Raw genomic sequence first — 22541 nt, forward strand, 5'->3', positions numbered from 1 at the left:
AAACAAATACATACATGGGCGCGGGCTTGGGCTCACACGTGCACACACACACTGGGGTGTCTAAGATTTTTATGCAATACTGTAGTAATTTTATGTTTTGCACTGTATTGCTGCCACAAAAGAAAATTTATGACATATGTGAGTGATTCTGATATTGGTCACTATTGTGGACTGAGAGTGAGAAGAGGGCGGGGAGACGGGAATCATGGTTGGAAAAAGTGGATGGCAGCAGAAAGCACCAGAGAAACATTCTGTAATGATCAACCAATTGTTTGTAATCAAATGACCTTGCCTTGTGTCTCAGGGCTGGCTGTGACTGCACCAGCGCCACCCAACCCCCTCCCACACCGGCACTCCTTCTCTGTCACCTGTTGCACACCCCTCCAACCTCACCATTCCCAACACAATTTGCTCCCACCAGATTTACAACTCTTTTGGTATCTTCTGATATTTTTGGCCATCTTACCTTCTTACTTCATCTTTTCTCTGCTTATAGTTTATTTCGTTGTCTGTTGGTTTTTTAAAAGCTTCCCTATCCTCCAACTTCCCACTAATTTTTAGCATATTTTATATTTGCTTTTACTTCCCTTGTCACCTCAGAATACTTCATTTTTGGAATGTATCTATCCTGCACCCTTCGGAATTATCCCGGCAACTCCAGCCATTGCTATCCTGCCATCTTCCATGCTCGTATCCCCTTCCAATCAACCTTCAGCAGCTCTTCTCTCATGCTTCTGTAATTCTCTTTACTACACTGTAATACATCTGACATTATTTACTCCCTCTCAAACTGCGAGGTGAATTCTATCGTATTATGATCACAGCCTCCCAAGGGTTCCTTTACCTGAAGTCCCTAATCAAATATGGTTCATTACACAACACCCAAACTAAAATTGCTATTCCCCTTGTGGGCTAACCCACAAGCAGCTCTAAAAAGCCCATAGCATTCAACAAATTCCCTCTCTTGGGATCCAGCATCAATCTGATATTCCCAATCAACCTGTATTTTGAAATCCCCACGACTATCGTAACATTGCCTTGTTACATGCCTTTTCTACTTCCATTGAAACTCATATCCCACATCCTGGCTACTGTTCTGAAGCCTGTATTTAACTCCCAACACGGTCTTTTACCCTTGTGGTTTCTTAACTCTACCCAAAAGGATTCTACATCTTGCAATCCAAACTCAATTTGAATTCAATGTTTTAACCATTAGAGCCACCCCACCCTTCTGCCTGTCCTTTCCATACAAGGTGTATCCTTGGATGTTCAGCTCCCAACTATGATCTTCTTTCAGCCATGACTCAGTGACGCCCACAATGTCATACCTGCCAATCTGTAACTGCACTACAAGATCATCTATCTCGTTCCATTTACTGCGCATATTCAAATATAATTTCCATGCTGTATTCATCACCCTTTTTGATTTTTACCATGTTGCAGTTCATCTCATCCTACTGACTGCAATTTTGCCCTATCATCTGCTTGTCCATCCTCAGCCTCACTATACATATCATCAAAGTGTTTACCAACCACTCCATTCTCAGTCCTATCACTCTGGTTCCCATCCCCCTGCCAACTTAGTTTAAACCCTTCCCAACAGCTCAAGCAAACTTGACTGTAGGAAAGAGGGTCCTCCTTGGGTTCAGGTGTAACCTATCCTTTTTTGTACAGGTCACATCTTCCCCAGGAGAAATCTCAGTGATACAGAATTCTGAAGCCCTGACCCCTGCATCACTTCCCTAGCCACTCATTCATCTGTACCATCATCCTATTCCTGCTCTGACTAGCACGTGACACTGGAAGTAATCCAGATATTACTACATTGGAGCTACTTTTCTTCAGCCTTTTTCCCAACTCCCTACACTCACTATACAGGACCTCCCCCCCTCCAACCTATGTCATTGGTGCCAATGTGCACCACGTCCTCACCCTCCCTCTTGAGAATACTTTGCAGCCACTCTGAGACATCCTGGACCCAAGCAGCTAGGAGGCAATACTGGCTTTTCTTCCGTGGCCACTGAATCTCCTGTCCATCCCCCTAATTATCGAGTCTCCTATTACTAGTGCTCTGCCTAACTTTACACTTCCCTGCTGAGCCTCAGCTGGTCACAGTGCCACTGGCCTGGCTGCTGCTGTGCCCTGATTGGATACTGCTGGGGGAATGACCTAAGAGGTAATCTTGTTGCTGAGAGGAATGGCCACATTGACTGCATCCCATCTACTGGTTACCCATCTACTATCTGAATCCTGCACTCTGGATATGACTACCTAAGTAAGAGATTCATCTATGAAGCTTTCAGCCTCCTGGATGGTCCCAAGTGCATCCAGCTCCAGTTCCTTGACCTTATCAGTAAAGAGCTGAAGTTGACTGCACTTTTGCAGATATAGCTACCAGAAAGACTGTTTGGTATCTACGTCTCACAGGAGTACTCAACTGCCTGAACTACCATCCTGCCTACACTTGTTCTGCTTCCAACTTCTCAAACCTAACTACTAGCCTGTGCCTATTCTCGCCCAAGGCTGCTGTACCAAAGCCCGACCATTTTAACACTGTCCACCCACGCAATGGCTGCTCCAGTAATGGCTACTCCACTCAAACCCCACTTCTTTTTATTTGCTCTTGTTAATTAACCAAAGTTACTATTAACCCAAGAAATCGCCTGCTCCATACTGCACAATTCCTAGCCAAATTAATCTTCCTAAAATGCAACACCTTGTACTGAACAGGAATCATGCAGAGTCTCATAGTAAATTGAATAAATAGAGTAATCCAGTTAGGCCAGTTAGTGGTAGTCTCATATTTTATGGAGTTATAGCATAACCTCTCTACTCTCATCATCTATGTCCAGGCTAATGAAGACCAGTATCTTCCATGTCTTTTCAACCACATTCTCTACCTGTGTTGCTGCTGTGTCTGTACATATATACACACACATACATATACATACGCACATATATATATATACATACGCATACATACATGTAAACGCACACATACATACACATTCACACATAGACATGTATACATACGCACATACACACATATATACATACACACACATGCTCCCTCTGTACCTCAGTACTTCCTAGGATCGTGGCATTGTCAATGATTATTGGTTGTTGTGGACACCTTTATTTTTTGCTTTAGTTTGTGTAACATCCCATCCCAATACATCATTTCAAACATTCCATCATTCAAGCCAGTGAAAAACCAATAGCAGAATACAGAACATCATGTTACAGTTACAGAGAAAATACAGTACAATTAGATAATGTGCAAAGGCATGACACGTAGATTAAGGCATCACTGTTCATCTTTATTGTATAGGAGGTCTGTTCAAGAATCTGAAGTTGTTCTTGAACCTGGTGGTGCACATTGTCAAGCTTTTTCATCTCCTGATTGATGGAAGGGGAGAAAAGAGAGGGGTCTTTGATTATACTGGATACTTTCCCAAGACAGCAGTAAGTTGGTTTGGTTTTGTGATAGGTTGGGCAGACGCTTCATCCCAGTTCATCATCACACTCAGGAGTAAATGCTATTAAATCTGATCTTCTACCTCCATGCTTACCCTTCATCTATTCTCTCCAATATAACACCCCTGCCTTTTGCAGCACATAATGCAATTATAATGCTAAACCTTTGGATGGTAACTTGTATTTTGCTGTCGGTGTTACAGATTATCCAGACCTTCACTGGATGTTTTCACCAAACATTTTCACTTCTATAAATTATACTAGCTTAGGATTAATGGTTTAGAGCTTTCTACAATTTCTTTGACAAGGGCAATCTCCAGAACCATTGAGAAGTTGTAATGTTATCAAAAAGAATCCTATCAAAATTTGAAGTATTACAACATCAACAAAAGCAAATGTGGTCTAGAATTTGAAATACTTCATAGGATGAAATTAGCACCTGAGTTGTTAGTTTCAAAACAAATAACCAGCATAAAACCCATTGAGCAATAACAAATGTAAGTAAACTCGCAACACTTAAGGCTTGTTATTCTGGACAAATCAGATTTTTAAGTTCCCTAGAGCAAGACAGACAAGGACGGAAGGGTTGAGGAATGCTAGATGATGAAAAATGTTGAAAATACAGAAAAGGAAAAGAAGCCTGTCCAAGGTTCAGAAGCTGAAAATGCCAAGAATTACAAAATAAATAGGAAAGCAGAAATTAAACAGGAATCTCTGGTCAAGATGGTGCCAGCGAACAGCGCTACCTCAGGGAACATCTTCCAGGTGATCCATGAAACTGTTTCTTTCACTTCTTTTATGTTTTCTTTTTCTTTTAAATGTGGTTTTGATACTATTGAAGCCTGTGATCTACAGTTTGATGGTGTATTTCTGGGCTAATTGAGCGATCTAGTGCTTTGCTGTCTCCAACAGGGTTCCACAAGGTGAAAGGCCTCAAGGTCAAGAACCTTAGAGATGGAGCGCAAGGGCATCATTGACTCCATTTCTCGCAGATCTTGCCGATTAAACTGTTGAGGAAGACTGAAATAGAGGCAAGCAAGTACTTAGCACCATCTACCAGCCTCTCACTCACTGTTGCCAGAGGAAGTTATCTGCATGTGATGGTCTCTCTCGCTCTCTCCTTCTCACTCTGCTCTCGAGGAAGGGCCCCTGCATTTGAATGGTCTCTCTCTCCCTTGATGGTTTTGAAGTTCTGGGTCTGTGGTTTGTGGATTAGACTGTAATTCAATTGGAATCTTTTGATTTTGTGGTTTTATATTCTGTGTTTTCACTCGTTCTTTCTTGTTGGTGTTTGCACAATTTGTTTGCTTTTTGCATGTTGGGGGGGGTTTGATATTTTTCTTTGAATGGGCTCCATGGTTTTCTTTGTTTTGTGGCTGTCTAGAGAAAGTGAATCTCAGGGTTGTATACTACATAAATACTTTGTTAATAAATGGACTTTGAACTTTGAGGAGGGCAAAATGGGCCATGAAATGTCTTTATGAATAGGACCAAGAAATATTCCAAAGCATTTTATTTACGAAAGTAACTAGGAAGAGTATAGGACCACTCCAGGACAAAAGGGAAAACGAGGTCTATGACATACTTCCTTTCATCAGTCAGGGTATGAAGTATAAAAAGCAAAAAAAAAATCATGTTACAGATGCAAAATAAGCTTTTGTCAGCTACATTTGGTGGACTGTGTGTAGCTTTGGTCACAGTATATGAAGAATGTGGAAGCTTTAGAGAGGGTGCATAAGAGGTTCACCAGGATGTTGCCTGGATTGGAGAGTATAAACTGCAAGGGAGGCTGGAGAAACTTGGATTATTTTCTCTGCAATATCACGAGCAGATAAAACAAACTGACAGGCCTGGACGGGATAGATCGTCTTCCTCCCCCTTCCCTCGGGGTGAAAATGCCAAATACTTAGGGCAACACACACAAAATGCTGGAGGAATTCAGCAGGCCAGGCAGCATCTGTGGATAAGAATACAGCAGACATTTCGGGCCAATACCATTCATGAGGACTGGAGCAAAAAAGATGAGGAGTCAGAGTTAAAAGGTGGTGGGAGGGGAGGAAGAAACACAAGGTAATAGGTGAAACCGGGAGGGGAAGGGGTGAAGTAAAGAGCTGGAAAGTTGATTGATGGAAGTGATAAAGGGGTGGCGAAGGGGGAATCTGATAGGAGAGGACGGAAGGCCATGGAAGAAAGGGAAGGGGAGGAGCACCAGAGGGAGGTGATGGGCTGTTAAGGAGATAAGGTGAGAGAGGGAAATGGGAGTGGGGAATAGTGAATGTGGGGGCATTTTCAGAAGTTCAAGAAATCAATGTTCATACCATCAGGTTGGAGGCTACCCAGAAGGAATATAAGGTGTTGCTCCTCTAACCTGAGTGTGGCCTCATTGCGACAGTACAGGAGGCCATGACGGACATCTCGTAATGGGAATGGGAAGTGGAATTGAAATGGGTGGCCACTGGAAGATCCCGCTTTTTTCTGGCGGACGGAATGTAGGAGTTCAGCGAAGTGGTCTCCCAATCTACTTCAGGTCTCACCGATATACAGGAGGCCAAACTGGGAGCACCAGATACAACAGATGACACCAAAAGAAACACAGGTGAAGTGTAGCCTTACCTGAAAGGACTGTTTGGACCCTCAATGGTAGTGAGGGAGGTGATGTAGAGAGGCAGGTGTAGCACTTGCTCCACTTACAAGGATAAGTGCTAGGAGGGAGATCAATGACGAGGGATAAATGGACAAGGGAGTCGTGTAGGGAACAATCACTGCAGAAAGCAGAAAGTGGGGGGGGGGGCAGAGGAAAAGATGTGCTTGGTGGTGGGATCCCATTAGAGATGGAGAAAGCTCTGGAGAATTATGTGCTGGACTCTGGTGGGGTGGTAGGCGAGGACAAGAGGAACCCTATCCTTGGTAGGGTGGCAGAAGGATGGGGTAAGAGCAGACGTGCGTGAAATGGAAGAGAAGCTTTTGAGGGCAGCATTGATGGTGGAGGAAGGAAAGCCCCTTTCTTTGAAGGAGGAGGACATCTACTTCATTCAGGAATGAAAAGCCTCATCCCATTTTAATTGGTGAGACCCGACATAAATTGCAAGATCGTTTCGCCAGGCACCTAAGCTCCATCCATCTGAAAAAGCAGGTTCGCACAGTGGCCATCCATTTTAATTTTACTTTCCATTCGCATTCCGACATGCCAGTCCACGGCCTTCTCTACCGTCTCGATAGGACAGTCAGATTGGAGGAGCAACACCTTATATTCCATCTGGGTAGCCTCCAAACTTATACCATAAACATGAATTTCTTGAACTTCCAGTAATACCCCACACCAATCCTTCACCATTCCCATTTCCCTTTCTCACTTTATCTCCTTACCTACCGATCACCTCCCTCTGGTGCCCTCCCCTTTTTTTTCCTTCCATGGTCTTCTGTCCTCTCCTATTAGATTCTTCCTTTTCCAGCCCTGTAGCTTTCACCACTCAAATTCCCAACTCTTTACTTCACCCCTCCCCCTCCTGGTTTCGCCCATCACCTTGTGTTTCTTCCTCCCCTCTCCCCACCTTCTTGCTCTAACTTCTCATCTTTTTTTCCCCAATCCTGATGAAGGCTCTCAGCCCAAAATGCCAACAGTACTCTTTTCCATAGATGCTGCCTGGTCTGCTGAGTTCCTCCAGCATTTTGTGGCCTTGCTTGATTTCCAGCTTCTGCAGATTTTCACTTGTTGTGATTAAAACACTTGCGGCCTGGGTTTAAGGTGAGAGGGAGCCATTTTAAAAGATTTACGAGGTATGTTTTTTGTTTGCACAGGTGGCTGGACTGTGTTGCCAAGGGAGATTGTGGAAGCAGATATGATAGCATTGTTTTACAGGCATTTATACAGGCACATGAACAAACAGTGAATGGAGAAATAGAGTCCATGTTCAGGCAAATTTGCAATTTAAAACGGCATCATGCCTAGCACAGACATAATGGACCAAGTGCCTGTTCATGTACCCATGTCTCATATTTTGGCCAGCTCTCCCAAATGCTTTTCAAACCAACCCATGAAAGACCTGGATGGAGTGTATATGGAGAGGATGTTTCCATTCATAAGAGAGCATAAGATCAAAATAAGACACAAGAGACAGCAAATGCTGCAATCTGGAACAATAAAAAAGGAACTGGAGGAACTCAGTAGGTCAGATGGCATAATGGAAGTAAATAGACAGTCAACATTTCGGGTTGAGACTCTTGATCTGGAATCAAATGTAGATTTAGACAGAATAAAGGGACATCCCCTTAAAACTGAGATGAAAAGGAATTATTCCACCAGAGGGTAGTGAATATGTGGAATTTATTACCATGTCTATGTAGGCCAGACATCTGATGTATTTCAGAGATTGATAGGTACTTGATTAGTAATGGGGTTAAAGGTTATACAGAGAAGGCAGTAGAGCGCTTCTAAGAAAAATATTCAGCCATGATTGATGGGCAGATGAGACTTAATGGGCTGAATGGCCACATTCTGCTCTTGTCTTCTAGTCTAAGCACAGCAGAAATTCAAGATGGTACAAGGCAAGGAATTCCAGTTAATTGGGACACATCGGGACCAATACATTTTGGCCCAATTAAACGGCTGCCCCAATTAGCCAAAGTTTCATGGAAAAGTTTTTAAAAAGGCAAATGACCGTTTAACTGAGAGACAAATTATGCATTTAAATGAAATACAGAACAAATTTTTACACTACCAATACTACTACAGCAGGGTTTCTCAACCAGGGTTCCGCGAGAGGTCACTTGGGTTTCCACGAGAGATTAGGATTAAAAAAATAAATGTTTTTGGAACTTCACGCAATGCACAATGTTAGTGTTCACAGTAGTGGGCAGTGACTGAACAGCTCCGTTAGCAATCTCATTAGATTGCTAATCTCAGCCCAGTAAGGCAGTAAACAGTAGGACCGTATTTATTTGGATGAGTCTGGTGGGGAGGACAGTAGGCTGGTGAGGATCCAAGCATTGAATAGACTCGTTCAACTTGGGCTATGGCATCAGCCTCTCCTGATGTAAGATACACAGGGGTATTTTATTAACCCCTGTGTTTTACAGACGTGACTGACAGTCCAATGTGGTGATTTTTGAAGAGGTGTGCGATGGAAGAGGAGGATTCTAGACCTAGGCACAGGGACAATTCTGATAAGGTTAATGATGAAGAATTACAATCTTCTGAGTCATTTCACTGCACTAGTGCAACAACGGACACAAAACAAAATCCGTCTTCACAATGACAGCTACTTATCAATGGGTTTTGCATGGACTGGTGATCCAAGCTGTCCTATTCTGGAACCGGAGGAGATAGCGGAGGTACTTAATGAATACTTTGCTTCAGTATTTACTGTGGAAAAGGATCTTGGCGATTGTAGAGATGACTTACAGCAAACTGAAAAGCTTGAGCATATAGACAGTAAGAAAGAGGATGTGCTGGAGCTTTTGGAAAGCATCAAGTTGGATAAGTCGCCGGAACCGGATGAGATGTACCCCAGGCTACTGTGGGAGGCGAGGGAGGAGATTGCTGAGCCTCTGGTGATGATCTTTACATCCTCAATGGGGATGGGAGAGGTTCCGGAGGATTGGAGGGTTGCAGATGTTGTTCCCTTATTCAAGAAAGGGAGTAGAGATAACGCAGGAAATTATAGACCAGTGAGTCTTACTACAGTGGTTGGTAAGTTGATGGAAAATATCCTGAGAGGCAGGATTTATGAACATTTTGAGAGGCATAATATGATTAGGAATAGTCAGCATGGCTTTGTCAAAGGCAGGTCGTGCCTTACGAACCTGATTGGATTTTTTGAGGATGTGACTAAACACATTGATGAAGGAAAAACAGTAGATGAGGGAGGAGGAGGAGGAGATGGCGGCGCGAAGCAGCGCGCGCTGCCTCTCTGGAGAGTGATATCTGTTACTTGTTAAGTAGGGATCCATGCGCAATCCTGATTTGATAGAGACAGACGTGAGAGCATGGAGGAACGTCTGGAGAAACTTCTGAAGCGCCCACTTCGCTGCCGCTGCTACTGTGCGGTCCGGAATCTCCGGAGAAGGCCTCCGAGACCTCGGCTTTGCTTGTTTCGGCGGCCGGGACGATGTCGAAGGCGCTCGGCAGAGGATGGCGCTCGGGAGGCTGTATCGGAGGGGCTGGTCGGAGGCTCAGAGTTTTCGGACGGGCTCAGAGTCTGCTGTGGTCGGGTGCTTCCAAGGCATCAGGTGTCAGTGCCTGGAAGTTTATGGCAGGGAGAGTTTCTCCCTTTTTGCTGCCTGATATTGGAGTCGATCGGGACTTGACTTTTTTTTTTAAAACTGTGCCCATGGTCTGCTTTTATCAAATTATGGTATTGCTTTGCACTGCTGTAACTGTATGTTATAATTACGTGGTTTTGTCAGTGTGAGTCTTTGGCTTGTCTTTTTTTGTGATATCACTCTGGAAGAACATTGTATCATTTCTTAGTGCATGCATGCATTTCTAAATGACAATAAACGAGGACTGAGTGTCCTCATAATCTAAAAAAGATGTAGTGTATATGGATTTCAGCAAGGCATTTGATAAGGTACCCAATGCAAGGCTTACTGAGAAAGTAAGGAGGCATGGGATCCAAGGGGACATTGCTTTGTGGATCCAGAACTGGTTCGGCCACAGAAGGCAGAGTGTCTATAGACCACTCATATTCTGCATGGCGGTCGGTCACCAGTGGTGTGCCTCAGGGATCTGTTCTGGGACCCCTACTCCTCCTGATTTTTATAAATGACCTGGACGAGGAAGTGGAGTGATGGGTTAGTAAATTTTCTGATGACACAAAGTTTGGGGGTGTTGTGGATAGTGTGGACGGCTGTCGGAGGTTCCAGCAGGACATTGATAGGATGCAAAACCGGACTGAGAAGTGGCAGATGGAGTTCAACCCAGATAAGTGTGAAGTGGTTCATTTTGGTAGGTCAAATATGATGTCAGTATGAATGGTAAGACTCTTGGCAGTGTGGATGATCAGAGGGATCTTGGGGTCCAAGTCCATAGGACACTCATAGGACACACAGGTTCACTGTGTGGTTAAGAAGGTGTATGGTGTATTGGCCTTTATCAACTGTGTAATTGAATTTAGGAGCCGAGAGGTAATGTTTCAGCTACTTCAGACCCTGGTCAGACCCCACTAGGAGTACTGTGCTCAGTTCTGGTCACCTCACTACAGGAAGGATGTGGAAACTATAGAAAGGGTGCAGAGGAGATTTACAAGGATGTTGCCTGGATTGGGGAGCATGCCTTATGAGAATAGGTTGAGTGAACTTGGCCTTTTCTCCTTGGAGTGACGGAGGATGAGAGGTGACCTGATAGAGGTGTATAAGATGATGAGAGGCATTGATTGTGTGGATAGTCAGAGGCTTTTTCCCCAGGGCTGAAATGGCTAACACAAGAGGCACAGCTTTAAGGTGCTTGGAAGTAGGTACAGGAGGGATGTCAGGGATTTTTTTTTTCGCAGAGAGTGGTGAGTGCGTGGAATGGGCTGCCGGCGACTGTGGTGGAGGCGGATACAATAGGGGCTTTTAAGAGGCTCCTGGATAGGTACGTGAAGCTTAGTAAAATAGAGGGCTATGGGTAACCCTAGGCAATTTCTAAAGTAAGTACATGTTCAGCACAGCTTTGTGGGCCGAAGGGCCTGTATTGTGCTGTAGGTTTTCTATGTTTCTATTCCATTATGCCTAGTCTGTGGCAAACTACTTACAAATGCAGTAAAATTAAAGACACTTAACTGCAAATCACAGCCAACATATGACACGTAAAAGTGCTGATTATTTTAAACAGCTATTGGAATCTCAAAACAAAGAGTAAAGCTTATGTTAATAAAGTCACAGTCAGTAAACAAATTCAGGAAGCAAGTTATTTAGTAGCAGAACTTATTACCCAGAAAAGGTAAAGTCACAGTTGGTGAGAAGCTGATAATGCCAGCATGTAAAGTTATCGTAGGCAAAATGCAGTACGACAAATCAAAAAGGTTTCACTTCCAAGCAGTACGATAAATCGACGTATTGATGACATGTCACATGATGCTAAAGAAATTTTGTGTGATAAAGTGAAAAACAATAGCTTCTCTATCCAGGTTGATGAGTCAACAGATTTCACCAATAAATGTCATGTTAGAGTATTTGTAAGACTTGGGGAAATTAAAGAAAACTTTTTCTGTTGCAAAGAGCTGCCCAAAACAAGAAAAGGCAAAGATATATTTAATGCTTTGTCTTCATATCTGTAAACAAAAGATCTGACTTGGAGAAACTGATGGTGCCTTATCAATGGCTGGCTCCATGAGAGGTTTTGTTTCCCTGTGGAATAAAAAAATCCTGATGTCACAACACGCATCTTTCTTCAGAGAGATGCCAATGTCAAAAACTCTTGGGAGATGGAATGAAAAAAGTTCCATTATGATGCAACAAAAAATACACTCAAAGATTCAACAAAGACTAGTTCACTTGAGAAAGTTTAAAAAACTGTGAAAACCTGGACAAAGAGCACGCCAATCTCCTGCTACATACAGAAATCCAGTGGCTTAGCAGAGGAAAAGTTCTCAACAGGGTGTTTGAGCTGAAAGGTCAACTTTGAGCAGGAGTATTTTCAAATAAAAAAGGCCAGATTTTGCAAGTGCTTTGAAGATGAAGAATGGCTGCAGAAACAAAACCACTTAGCAGACATTTTTCATCATATGAACCAGTTGCAAGGCCCTGGAGAAAATTTTTTGTTTTCAAGTGACAAGATTCTTAGATTTAAAAAAAACAATCTTTGGAAAAATCATGTTGCAAAAGAAAATCTTGAAATGTTGCCACTGCTGCTTTGGCTTGAGAGTGAGGAAAGATATCAGAAAGTCTTGAGTCTTCTTGAAAACCACCTGAAAGAACTGCAGAACAAAATTGAACAGTATTTGTTCTCCCTTTCAACACAAGTGGGGACCATTTCTCTGAATCTTCTGCTTGGCCTGAGAACTTGACTTTGAGAGAAAATGAAGAACTTTGCGAGGTGGTTTCTGATCATGCAATCGAGATGAGATTTACTGACCTGCCCCTGGACAAATTCTGGATATCCATCAGCCCAAATGAATAACATAACACAAGCACATGCAACTTATGCTACTTTAAAAATGTTTGCTCCGTAATGTCTAACACCCATTTCTGACATCTCCAAGCATGAATGCTTGAAAACAGTTCTGAATTGTCTTACTGTTTATTTTTTGCCAACTATCAGTGACAAAAATCATTACTTTTTGAACACAACACATGCAACTGATGCTATTTAAAAACTGATCGCTCTAAGCACAGTGTAGTTTCTAACGGCCATGTAAGTGCATGTGACTGATGCTTATTGGAATCTGTTTGGCAACAGCCTCCTGCCCCAAATAGTGTCTTAAATAAACAAAGGGAGTCCTGGATATCTTAATGATTTAGATTTTATTAAGAGTTGTCCCAAATAAACAGCTGACCTGATTAACAGATGGCCCAGTTAACCAGAATCCACTGTAATGCATCTGCAGAAGAACATCAGCCACTCTTACCTAGTGAGCTTCCCCAACCAGATATCTTTTTAACTGCCACAGAACACCACAAAGCAATGTAAAGACGACTGTGATTAATGCATTCAAATAATACTAATTGAATAAAACATGACTTCAACTATTCAACAAAACAAATTTGAGAACAGCTCATATCAAATCCAATAAACTATGAATTCCATGATCTACAGTACAAATATCAATAGAAGTAAATGCTGACAAAACTCTAAAATAAGCAAATCAATTTCCAATTGAGAAACAAATGTCAATGTACTGATTACATCTTACAAATGTTTTCACATGCACTGCTCTTTCGATATTTAGTAAGCCAAACAAGGCAAGTTCCATAAGTGCAATTCTGAGAGAAAGCACACAATTAGAAGTGCTGTATTTTGTGTGTGAAATTAACCACGGCCCAGGAAAAGCAAAAACTTCCCATTTCCAAGATGACTGACGCAGCTAATCCCAGCGTCCTTGCCAATATTTCTTCAGAAAAGTAGTTATTTCACAACATCATTTGCAGAGATAAGCTGGTCCAATTCCTAAAATACAAACACTGTATTTCAAAAGTACTTCACAAGATCTAAACCATTTTCACAGTTGTGAATAGGACTGTATACATTTTTCTTTCTTAGCAAACTAGCTCTGCACATACCTCCCAGCTGCTCAGAGACCCCCTCCCCATTATAAACTACTTCATGGTTCTCAGTTCATGAGCTCCTCATTTCTCGACATAGGCAAATGAACTCCAACATCTTCAGCTACAAAGTAAAACACACACATCCTAAATTGTTCCTGCAGTAGAATAACCAATATATTTCAGTTGTTCTGAGCAGCTGATCACTACATGTACAACATAATGATTGCATTATTGACCCTACAATCCTCAAATTTTGACAAATAAGCTGGAATAAATTCAAATTGCACCAATTTAGCTGATTAATCAACTCTGCAGTGTAAAATGGTTACATTATAGTTCTCAATCATAAACCCGCTTCACAATCATCCTTTCATTAAACAAATATACTACTGCAGGGATCACTCCCTTCATGATACCCTTGTCCATTTGTCCCTTCCCACTGATCTCCCTCCTGGCACATATCAAGTGACAGAAATGTTGCACCTTCTTAATTACACCTGTGGTGTAATTCACCTTATCTCCATTCAGGGCCCCAAACAGTTCTCTGAGGTGCGGCAACATTTAACCTGTGAATCTGTTGGGGTTGTCTATTGCATTCGGTGCTCCCATTGCGACCTCCTCTACACTGACAAGACTTGACATAAATTGGGAGACCGCTTCGTCAAGCACCTCCGCTCCATCCGTCAAAAGTAGAATTTCCCCATGGTCAACCACTTTAATTTCTATCCTCATTCCCATTCTAACACATGTCAATCCATGGCCACCTCTTTTACGACGATGGGGCCACTCTCAAGGTAGAGGAACAACACATCATATTCCATCTGGGTATCCTCCAACCTGATGGCACGAACATCAATTTCTCCTTCCAGTATGTTTTCTCCCTTCCTCTTCTATTCCCTCATGGCTCCTTTCCTCACCTGCCTATCACAACCTCCTGGATCCCCTTCTTCTTCTATTTCACCCATGGACTACTCCACTCTCCTATCAGATTCCTTCTTCTCCAGCCCTTTACCTTTCCCACCTGACTTCATCTATCATCTTCTGGATAGCCCTCCCCCTCTCCTCCCACATTTTTATTCTGGCATCTTCACCCTTCCTTTTCAATCCTGATGTAAGGTCTTGGCCTGTTTATTCATTTCCATAGATACTGCGTGACCTGCTGAATTCTTCCAGTATTTTGCATGTGTTGCTCTGGATTTCTAGTATCTGCAGAATTTACTATGTTTAAGACTGGACTGATATTGTTTTTCATCTATAATGGCCAAGTCTTCTAGTCTCCTAGAATTGTTTTAAAATGTAAAATAATAATTGAATTGAGCAGTTAACATGGATTTATTAGAAGGATATCATGTTTGACAAATATATTGGAAGTTTTTGAAGATGTAATGAGCAGAATAGACAAAGCAGAACCAGCTATTATGCATTTTGACTTTCAGAAGGTCATCAGTAAATGCAACTAAGATTAACAAAAATTACGTGGTTTTGGGGGCCATGTACCAGTGAGAAGACAGAATCACAACCATAACCACAGGCTGCTAACCTGAACCATTCTCAATTCCTTTTCCTCGCTTCTCCCCTCAAACAGACACTCCTTGACGCCAAATTCTTCCATCAGTTTTTTGTGTAAATTCTGGTAACTGAAGTCTCATGTGTTTCCAACAGGAAAAAATTAATGTAATTCTAAAGTTGCAAGAAGGGCAAGGGTGGAGTAGATAGGAAAAAGGAAATCTTTCTGATCAGGTACGGATAAGGTTGTCATGGTGATGGGGGGAGGGGGCGGGAAGACCTTAAGAACATGTAGCAACTGGAAAATGGACATCACAGCTGTAGGAATACACAGTGGAATGGAAATGCAAGTGTTAATGGAGACAGAAAAACTGCATTAATATTGTAAATGGATAATTTACAGAATTAAAGTTCTGTTAAAGAGGGAGAAGTGAGGCTTGCATGTAAAACAATTATCATTTCCCAGGCTCGAGGCTGTAATTACATTTCTCAGCTCCAAAAAACAGGCCTATTTGTTTGCTTGTCTGATACAAGATTCCTCAGACAAAATCTACATTCCAAGTTCTGTGACAAATTAACCACCAACCAGTTCTGTCAAGCACCTTGTGCCCTTCCTGTGGCAGAATATGCTGGCTCGACACTAAGCTCACCAGCCATCTCAGAACCACAGAAGTTAAATCATTCTCAATCCAATATTACTGCCTTAGAAGATGACAATGATGCAACACCAATTCGACTAGAGCTTGCATACCGAAATAACTGTGTTCACTACACTGCGGCAAAGATGTGATTGCACCAGAGGGGAAATTTAAGAGGATGTTGCCAGGACTCGAAAAATGTAGCAATGAAGCAAGGTTGGAGAGGCTGGCATTACTTTCTTTGGAGGAAATAACTAAATAACATGTATACAATTATGAGGGATGTACATAAAGATAAAAGGATCCATTTCACTGAGGGATCAACAATCTGTGAGTGCAGATTTAAAGTATAACTTGAGAACCAATTCTCATAATAATGAACAGCATTTACATTGGGTCAAGAGCCGATTTCTGATAAGAACCTTAGCTTTATCAGCATCACCCCAAACAATACAAGATGAAATCCTTTACAGCCAATTACAAAGTGCAGTGACTTTATTTAGATTTCCAAAGGTGCCACTGAAGGATATTATGCAATTTTTGAGGTGGGGGAGTGAGGTGGGCAGAAATAATATTAACAAAGGTTGCCATAGGTTGACGAACCAACAGAAAACAGATGGAGATAGATGGGTTATCCTCATGTTGACAATCTGTAACAGTGTCCCTGCAATTTTTGACTGGTGTTAATGCGTCAGATGAAATGACTAAGTGTACAAATTTGATGATAATAAGAGAGGAAAACAAGCTGTAAGAAAAGTAAAGCCTGCAAAGGAAACAAATAGGTGTAGAGTGAGCAAACATTACTGATTAAATAAATGAAAGGAAATGTGAGTTTATTCACTTAAATCAGAAAAAATTTAAAAGTGGGATATTGTTTAATTGAAGAGAAAGATGACAGAATGCATGATACACAGGGATCTGGGTGATTCTGCACATAAAACAATGTTAGCCAAGGGTACAGCAGGTAATCAAAAAGGCAATGGAATTTTGGCCGCTATTTCAAGTAGGATGAAGTACAGACAAAATCATGTCATACTACAAGTTTTGGTGAGACAACACCTGACCAACTGCTTACACGTTTGATTTCAGTACTTAAGGAGAACTGCTTTTGCTGGGAACTTCAGAGAAAGTTGATTTCCAAGATAATGGAGGTGCTTTATGAAGAATGATTGAGCATCTTAGCTTGTATTCAGTGGAGTTTGGAGAAACTCTCTCAATCAAGATTAAAAATATCTGGAATTTACGGCTCTGAAAACTTGCTGAATCTTGTCAACGCTGAGATAGGTAGATGTTGCAACACACACAAAATGCTGGACGAACTCAGCAGGCCAGGCAGCATCCATGGAAAAGAGTAAATAGTCAAAATTTCAGGCCGGACCCTTCAGGACTGGAGAAAAAGACGAGAGGTAGATTTAAAAGGTGGGGGGAGGCTTTTAAATCTTCCCCCACCTTTTAAATCTACACATCTTTTTTTGTGTGTGTTGCTTAGATTTCCAGCATCTGCAGATTTTCTATTGTTTGTGAAGCCTGCAGCTTTGGGAAAAAGACAGTAAAGATCAGATCAGCCACGATATTGAATATTGCAGAGGCTTGAGAGGCTTTCTGGGTTTTTATTAAGCACACTCTTCAGAATCGGGCTTCTTGGATTGATATAATGAACTACAACCTCCTTTCCCTGTTTCCATATTTGTACATTATCAAACCAGAAATAATAATTGTACCTTTAATAAGTTTTCATGAAGCCTAAAGTTCCCAAATGTACATTCATTTACTCTTATTGCAATGTCATATGATTTAAACATGTACATAACGAACATTCTATACACTATAAATTCAAATTTGCTGGGCTCAAAAACCCAGCAGCTTCCAAGATTCAAATAGGAAAAACTGCTCATTGGTTTAAACAAAATGCCCTGCAAAGCAGCTTCAGTCACCATCTGCAGTCCAAATGTCAAGCAGCTTCCCCAGTCACATGAAAAAAATGTTAAGATCAATAATTGCCAAAGAGAATGAATTCTCAAATAAAATGTTTAAAGATTCTTCCCAAAATCAGCAGTGTGCAGTTAATTGCGAACAACAGGAACAATCTCCAATAATGTTAAAAATAGCCTTGAAGCTTTATGCAACGGTATGAATTCTCAGAGAATCAGATCACAAATCCTGGCAGAGATTGAAAGGAATTGCGTAGACAGCCTTTCATCTTCTTTGAAATATGCTCTTCGCCCTTCTCTGCACATCACTTTTACAGTGGCACAATTACTGAATCCAAACTTAATGCTTTTGAAACAGGCAATGGGGGGGACATTGCATATCTGCAAATGTTGATCTGATTATTGAAAATCAATGCTGCATGCAACATGTACTGATACTGAGGTCCATGAATCAGAATTGAATTGCTCCTAATAAAGTATCTATCTATCTATCTATCTATCTAAACAATCAGACAAGTTAGTACTCAGACATGGTAAGCTAAAAGCATTTCTCAGCAATGCACATTAAAAAATGCCACCCAAGAGGAAATGAGTTGCATGCTACTGCATGGAAGCAATTTAGACAAACAGTATATGTAAATATTTATCCTCCCTATTCCAACAACCTCAGCCTTGTAAATTTATTTCTATCTAATATATCTTGCACTATGATATTTTTCCTCAACAATGACTCGGAATTAATTCCAAAGCACGTTCATCAGCACACTTCAGCTAAGACAATGAAAAGCCACACAGGACTAAAACTCCCAAACTACTTCTAAACAAATATCCAAGTTATGACCCCTTCAATGTGCAATGATTCAAGTGGTTAAAACCTGAGAGCATCTACTTACATCAGTCTCCAAAGACATCGAAAACATATTCTTCCTCAACATGATTTCTCAATTTGAAATGCTTTTCTTATTTTAAATATACAACTTCAGACTATTTGGTCCATCAAGTCCATGCCAGCTCTGGAGGGAACGATCCATCTTTTTCTCTCCTTACTTCCCTGTACTCCAACTTATTCTCATACATGCCTATCAATATGCCCTTGATTTGCCCTGCGATTAAGGGAGATAACCAAAACCCCCAGATAAAACCCATGCAGCCATGAAATGAACATGGAAACGCCACACAGACAGTACAGAAAGTCAGGATTGATCCCAGAACTGTTAAGCAAAAGCACTAACTATTGCTTCTTCCATGAGTTCTTTGGACTAAGGTGCTGAAGGAATTCAAGCATGACTTTAGATTACATGCCTTGTCCTTATAACCCCCACAAATACTTATTTCTACTCTCAATACATTAGGGCAAATACAAAAATGGTGATGTGCACCTGTTGCCTCTGTTGTTCTTCAACTTACAACCATTACCTGCCAATAGTCCACTTACAATATATTTCATTAAAATAAATAGGAAAATACATTGGAATTTGCAACTCTTATTTGCAGACGACAGCAAAACTGAACACGTAAGCCACAGAAACAGCACCACAATAGCAAACAAAGCAATAGTCACACGACTGTAATATAAAATCATGCTTGACTAATCTTCTGGAGTTTTTTGAGGATGTAACTATGAAAATGGACAAGGGAGAGCCAGTGGATGTAGTGTACCTGGACTTCCAGAAAGCTTTTGATAAAGTCCCACATAGGAGATTAGTGGGCAAAATTAGGGCACATGGTATTGGGGGCAGAGTACTGACATGGACTGAAAATTGGCTGGCTGACAGGAAACAAAGAGTAGCGATTAACGGGTCCCTTTCGGAATGGCAGGCTGTGACCAGTGGGGTACCGCAAGGTTCGGTGCTGGGACCGCAGCTGTTTACAATATACATTAATGATTTAGATGAAGGGATTAAAAGTAACATTAGCAAATTTGCCGATGACACAAAGCTGGGTAGCAGTGTGAAATATCAGGAGGATGTTATGAGAATGCAGGGTGACTTGGACAGGTTGGGTGAGTGGGCAAATGTATGGCAGATGCAGTTTAATGTGGTTAAATGTGAGGTTATCCACTTTGGTGGCAAGAACAGGAAGGCAGATCACTATCTAAATGGAGTCAAGTTAGGAAAAGAGGAACTACAAAGAGATCTAGGTGTTCTTATCCATCAGTCAATGAAAGCAAGCATGCAGGTACAGCAGACAGTGAAGAAAGCTAATGGCATGCTGGCCTTTATAACAAGAGGAATTGAGTATAGGAGTAAAGAGGTTCTTCTGCAGCTATACAGGGCCCTGGTGAGACCCCACTTGGAGTATTGTGTGCAGTTTTGGTCTCCAAATTTGAGGAAGGACACTCTTGCTATTGAGGGAGTGCAGCGTAGGTTCACAAGGTTAATTCCCGGAATGGTGGGACTGTCATATGTTGAAAGATTGGAGCAACTGGGCTTGTATACACTGGAATCTAGAAGGATGAGAGGGGATCTGATTGAAACATATAAGATTATTAAGGGGTTGGACACGCTGGAGGCAGGAAGCATGTTCCCGCTGATGGGTGAGTCCAGAACTAGAGGCCACAGTTTAAGAATAAGGGGTAGGCCATTTAGAACAGAGATGCGGAAAAACTTTTTCACCCATAGATTGGTGGATATGTGGAATGCTCTGCCCCAGAAGGCAGCGGAGGCCAAGTCTCTGGATGCATTCAAGAGAGAGTTAGATAGAGCTCTTATAGATAGCAGGGTCAAGGGATATGGGGAGAGGGCAGGAATGGGGTACTGATTGTGTATGATCAGCCATGATCACAGTGAATGGCCGTGCTGGCTAGAAGGGCCGAATGGCCTACTCCTGCACCTACTGTCTATTGTCTATTGCTGGCACGCTCATATACTTAGGTTTTATGCAGGCTACTTGCAAGTCTTTCATTTGATCTCTATGATGCCAAAAGATATTTCTTGACATTTAACACTGTGTCTGATTAATAAGTCGCCTGTGCAAAGAAAAAGATGAGCAATCAATAGGTGTTGACTACCACAAATGTGGATTAAGGATACACAGTCCAAAACATTAGCAAACACTTGCAGTTTTTAATCACAAGGAACAAAACTAAAACTATGAGTAAAGGAAAATACTTCAGCACTGATTACCTAAACCTATTCTAAGAATTAGAAAATACTAATGCCTAAACCACCAACAGGAAAATGAAGCTCTGTCTTCCTTGTAATCCCAAAGAACCCCTTCTTCATTCTTGGAAAGGAGCAATACTGCCTAAGGACCAATTAACCCATATCTGCACAGTTCAGTGACAACCACCTTCTCGAGAGGCTTAGGGTCCACCAGATGGCACCACACCAGTTGTCACGCAAATGTTCATGCCCACCCATCCCCACTCCACCCAGTCTGCCAGGAACTTCACACTCACCAAACACAAACAACCCCTGACCAACACCTTCCTTCAAAGACCGGTATCTCATTAAGGCACAATTCCACTTCACATCTCAGAAACGTCCCCTCCCCAAAGGTTTATTCGTAAAATCTTATCTGAACTCCTTTGGCCAGCTAGCCATCCCCTTCACCCTCAATAGCAATGAAATTTCGTTTCTTCATCAACTAGTTTTCCCCTTAGCCCAACCCACCCTTTCACTGTCCGCCCCCCCCCCCCCATTCCACTCTGACCCTCCTGCTCCACCCCATCTCCTACCACCACAGCTCCCTTACCCATCCCCTCCCCAGGGCAGTTTCCCCGACCCCAGTCGAATCCGACCTAATCCAACCAGCCCCAGCCCCGCCCCAGTGAGTCTGACCCCGGCGATGCGGCGCCAAACCCCGGCAGCAGGCGACAGAGAGCTGCAGTGATTTCTGTGTTAAACCCCAGCGTGAAGATAACGGGTCCGGGTGGGCTCGGCCGCCAGCCAACGGGTGCTCCTTACCTCGACGTAGACGGCCCCCACGGGCACCGCCACCAAAAGCAGTAAGCGACCGACAAGAGCAAACACAGCTCCAGTTGCCATGGCGGATCCCGTCCCGCTCAACTCTGCGGGTCCCGAACGACGATCGCAAATCCTGCGCGTCCCCGACAGACGCACTGGACGTACTCGCTCACGAACGTCGCGCTCCTTCAGTCACCAAGCGCCTCATTATGAAAAGGATGTAGAATCTTTGGAGAAGGTGCAGAGGAAATTTTCCAGGATGTTTTTTGGATTAGAGAACATGTTTTTGGAGAATAGGTTCAGCAGGCTAGGGCTTTTCTCTTTGGAGTGAATGAGTATGAGAGGAGACGTCACATAGGAAATCATAGGAGGCATAGAACCATAGAAAACCTACAGCGCAATACAGGCCCTTCAGCCCACAAAGTTGTGCCGAACATGTCCCTACCTTAAAAATTACTAAGCTTACCTTTAGCCCTCTATTTTACTAAGCTCCATGTACCTATCTAAAAGCCTCTTAAAAGACCCTATCATATCCACCTCCACCACTGTTGCCGGCAGTCCATTCCATGCACTCAACACTCTCTGAGTAAAAAAAAATTACCCCTGACACCTCCTCTGTACCTACTCCCCAGCACCTTAAACCTGTGTCCTCTTGCGGCAACCATTTCAGCCCTGGGAAAAAGCCTCTGACTATCTACACGATCAATGTCTCTCATCATCTTATCATCTCTATCAGGTCACCTCTCATCCTCTGTCGCTCCAAGGAGAAAAGGCCGAGTTCACGCAACCTATTCTCATAAGGCATGCTGCCCAATCCAGGCAACATCCTTGTAAATCTCCTCTGCACCCTTTCTATGGCTTCCACATCCTTCCTGTAGTGAGGTGACTAGAAATGA

The 22541-nt window shown here is 42.4% G+C and overlaps 1 protein-coding gene across 5 annotated transcripts in view; it reads right to left on the reverse strand.

Moving 5' to 3' along the window:
- aplp2 (amyloid beta (A4) precursor-like protein 2) overlaps nucleotides 1-21804 on the reverse strand; it is a 139699-nt gene extending 117895 nt beyond the window's left edge. For all 5 annotated transcript variants that reach the window (XM_073029601.1, XM_073029604.1, XM_073029602.1 and 2 more), the window contains exon 1: nucleotides 21646-21804. In XM_073029601.1, coding sequence (XP_072885702.1) covers nucleotides 21646-21726 — 81 coding nt within the window. In that variant the 5' untranslated portion in view covers nucleotides 21727-21804. The remainder of the gene's footprint in view (nucleotides 1-21645) is intronic.
- Nucleotides 21805-22541: the final 737 nt, after the last annotated feature.

The sequence above is a fragment of the Hemitrygon akajei genome, chromosome 26 (genome assembly GCF_048418815.1).
Source record: "Hemitrygon akajei chromosome 26, sHemAka1.3, whole genome shotgun sequence".
NCBI lineage: Eukaryota > Metazoa > Chordata > Chondrichthyes > Myliobatiformes > Dasyatidae > Hemitrygon > Hemitrygon akajei.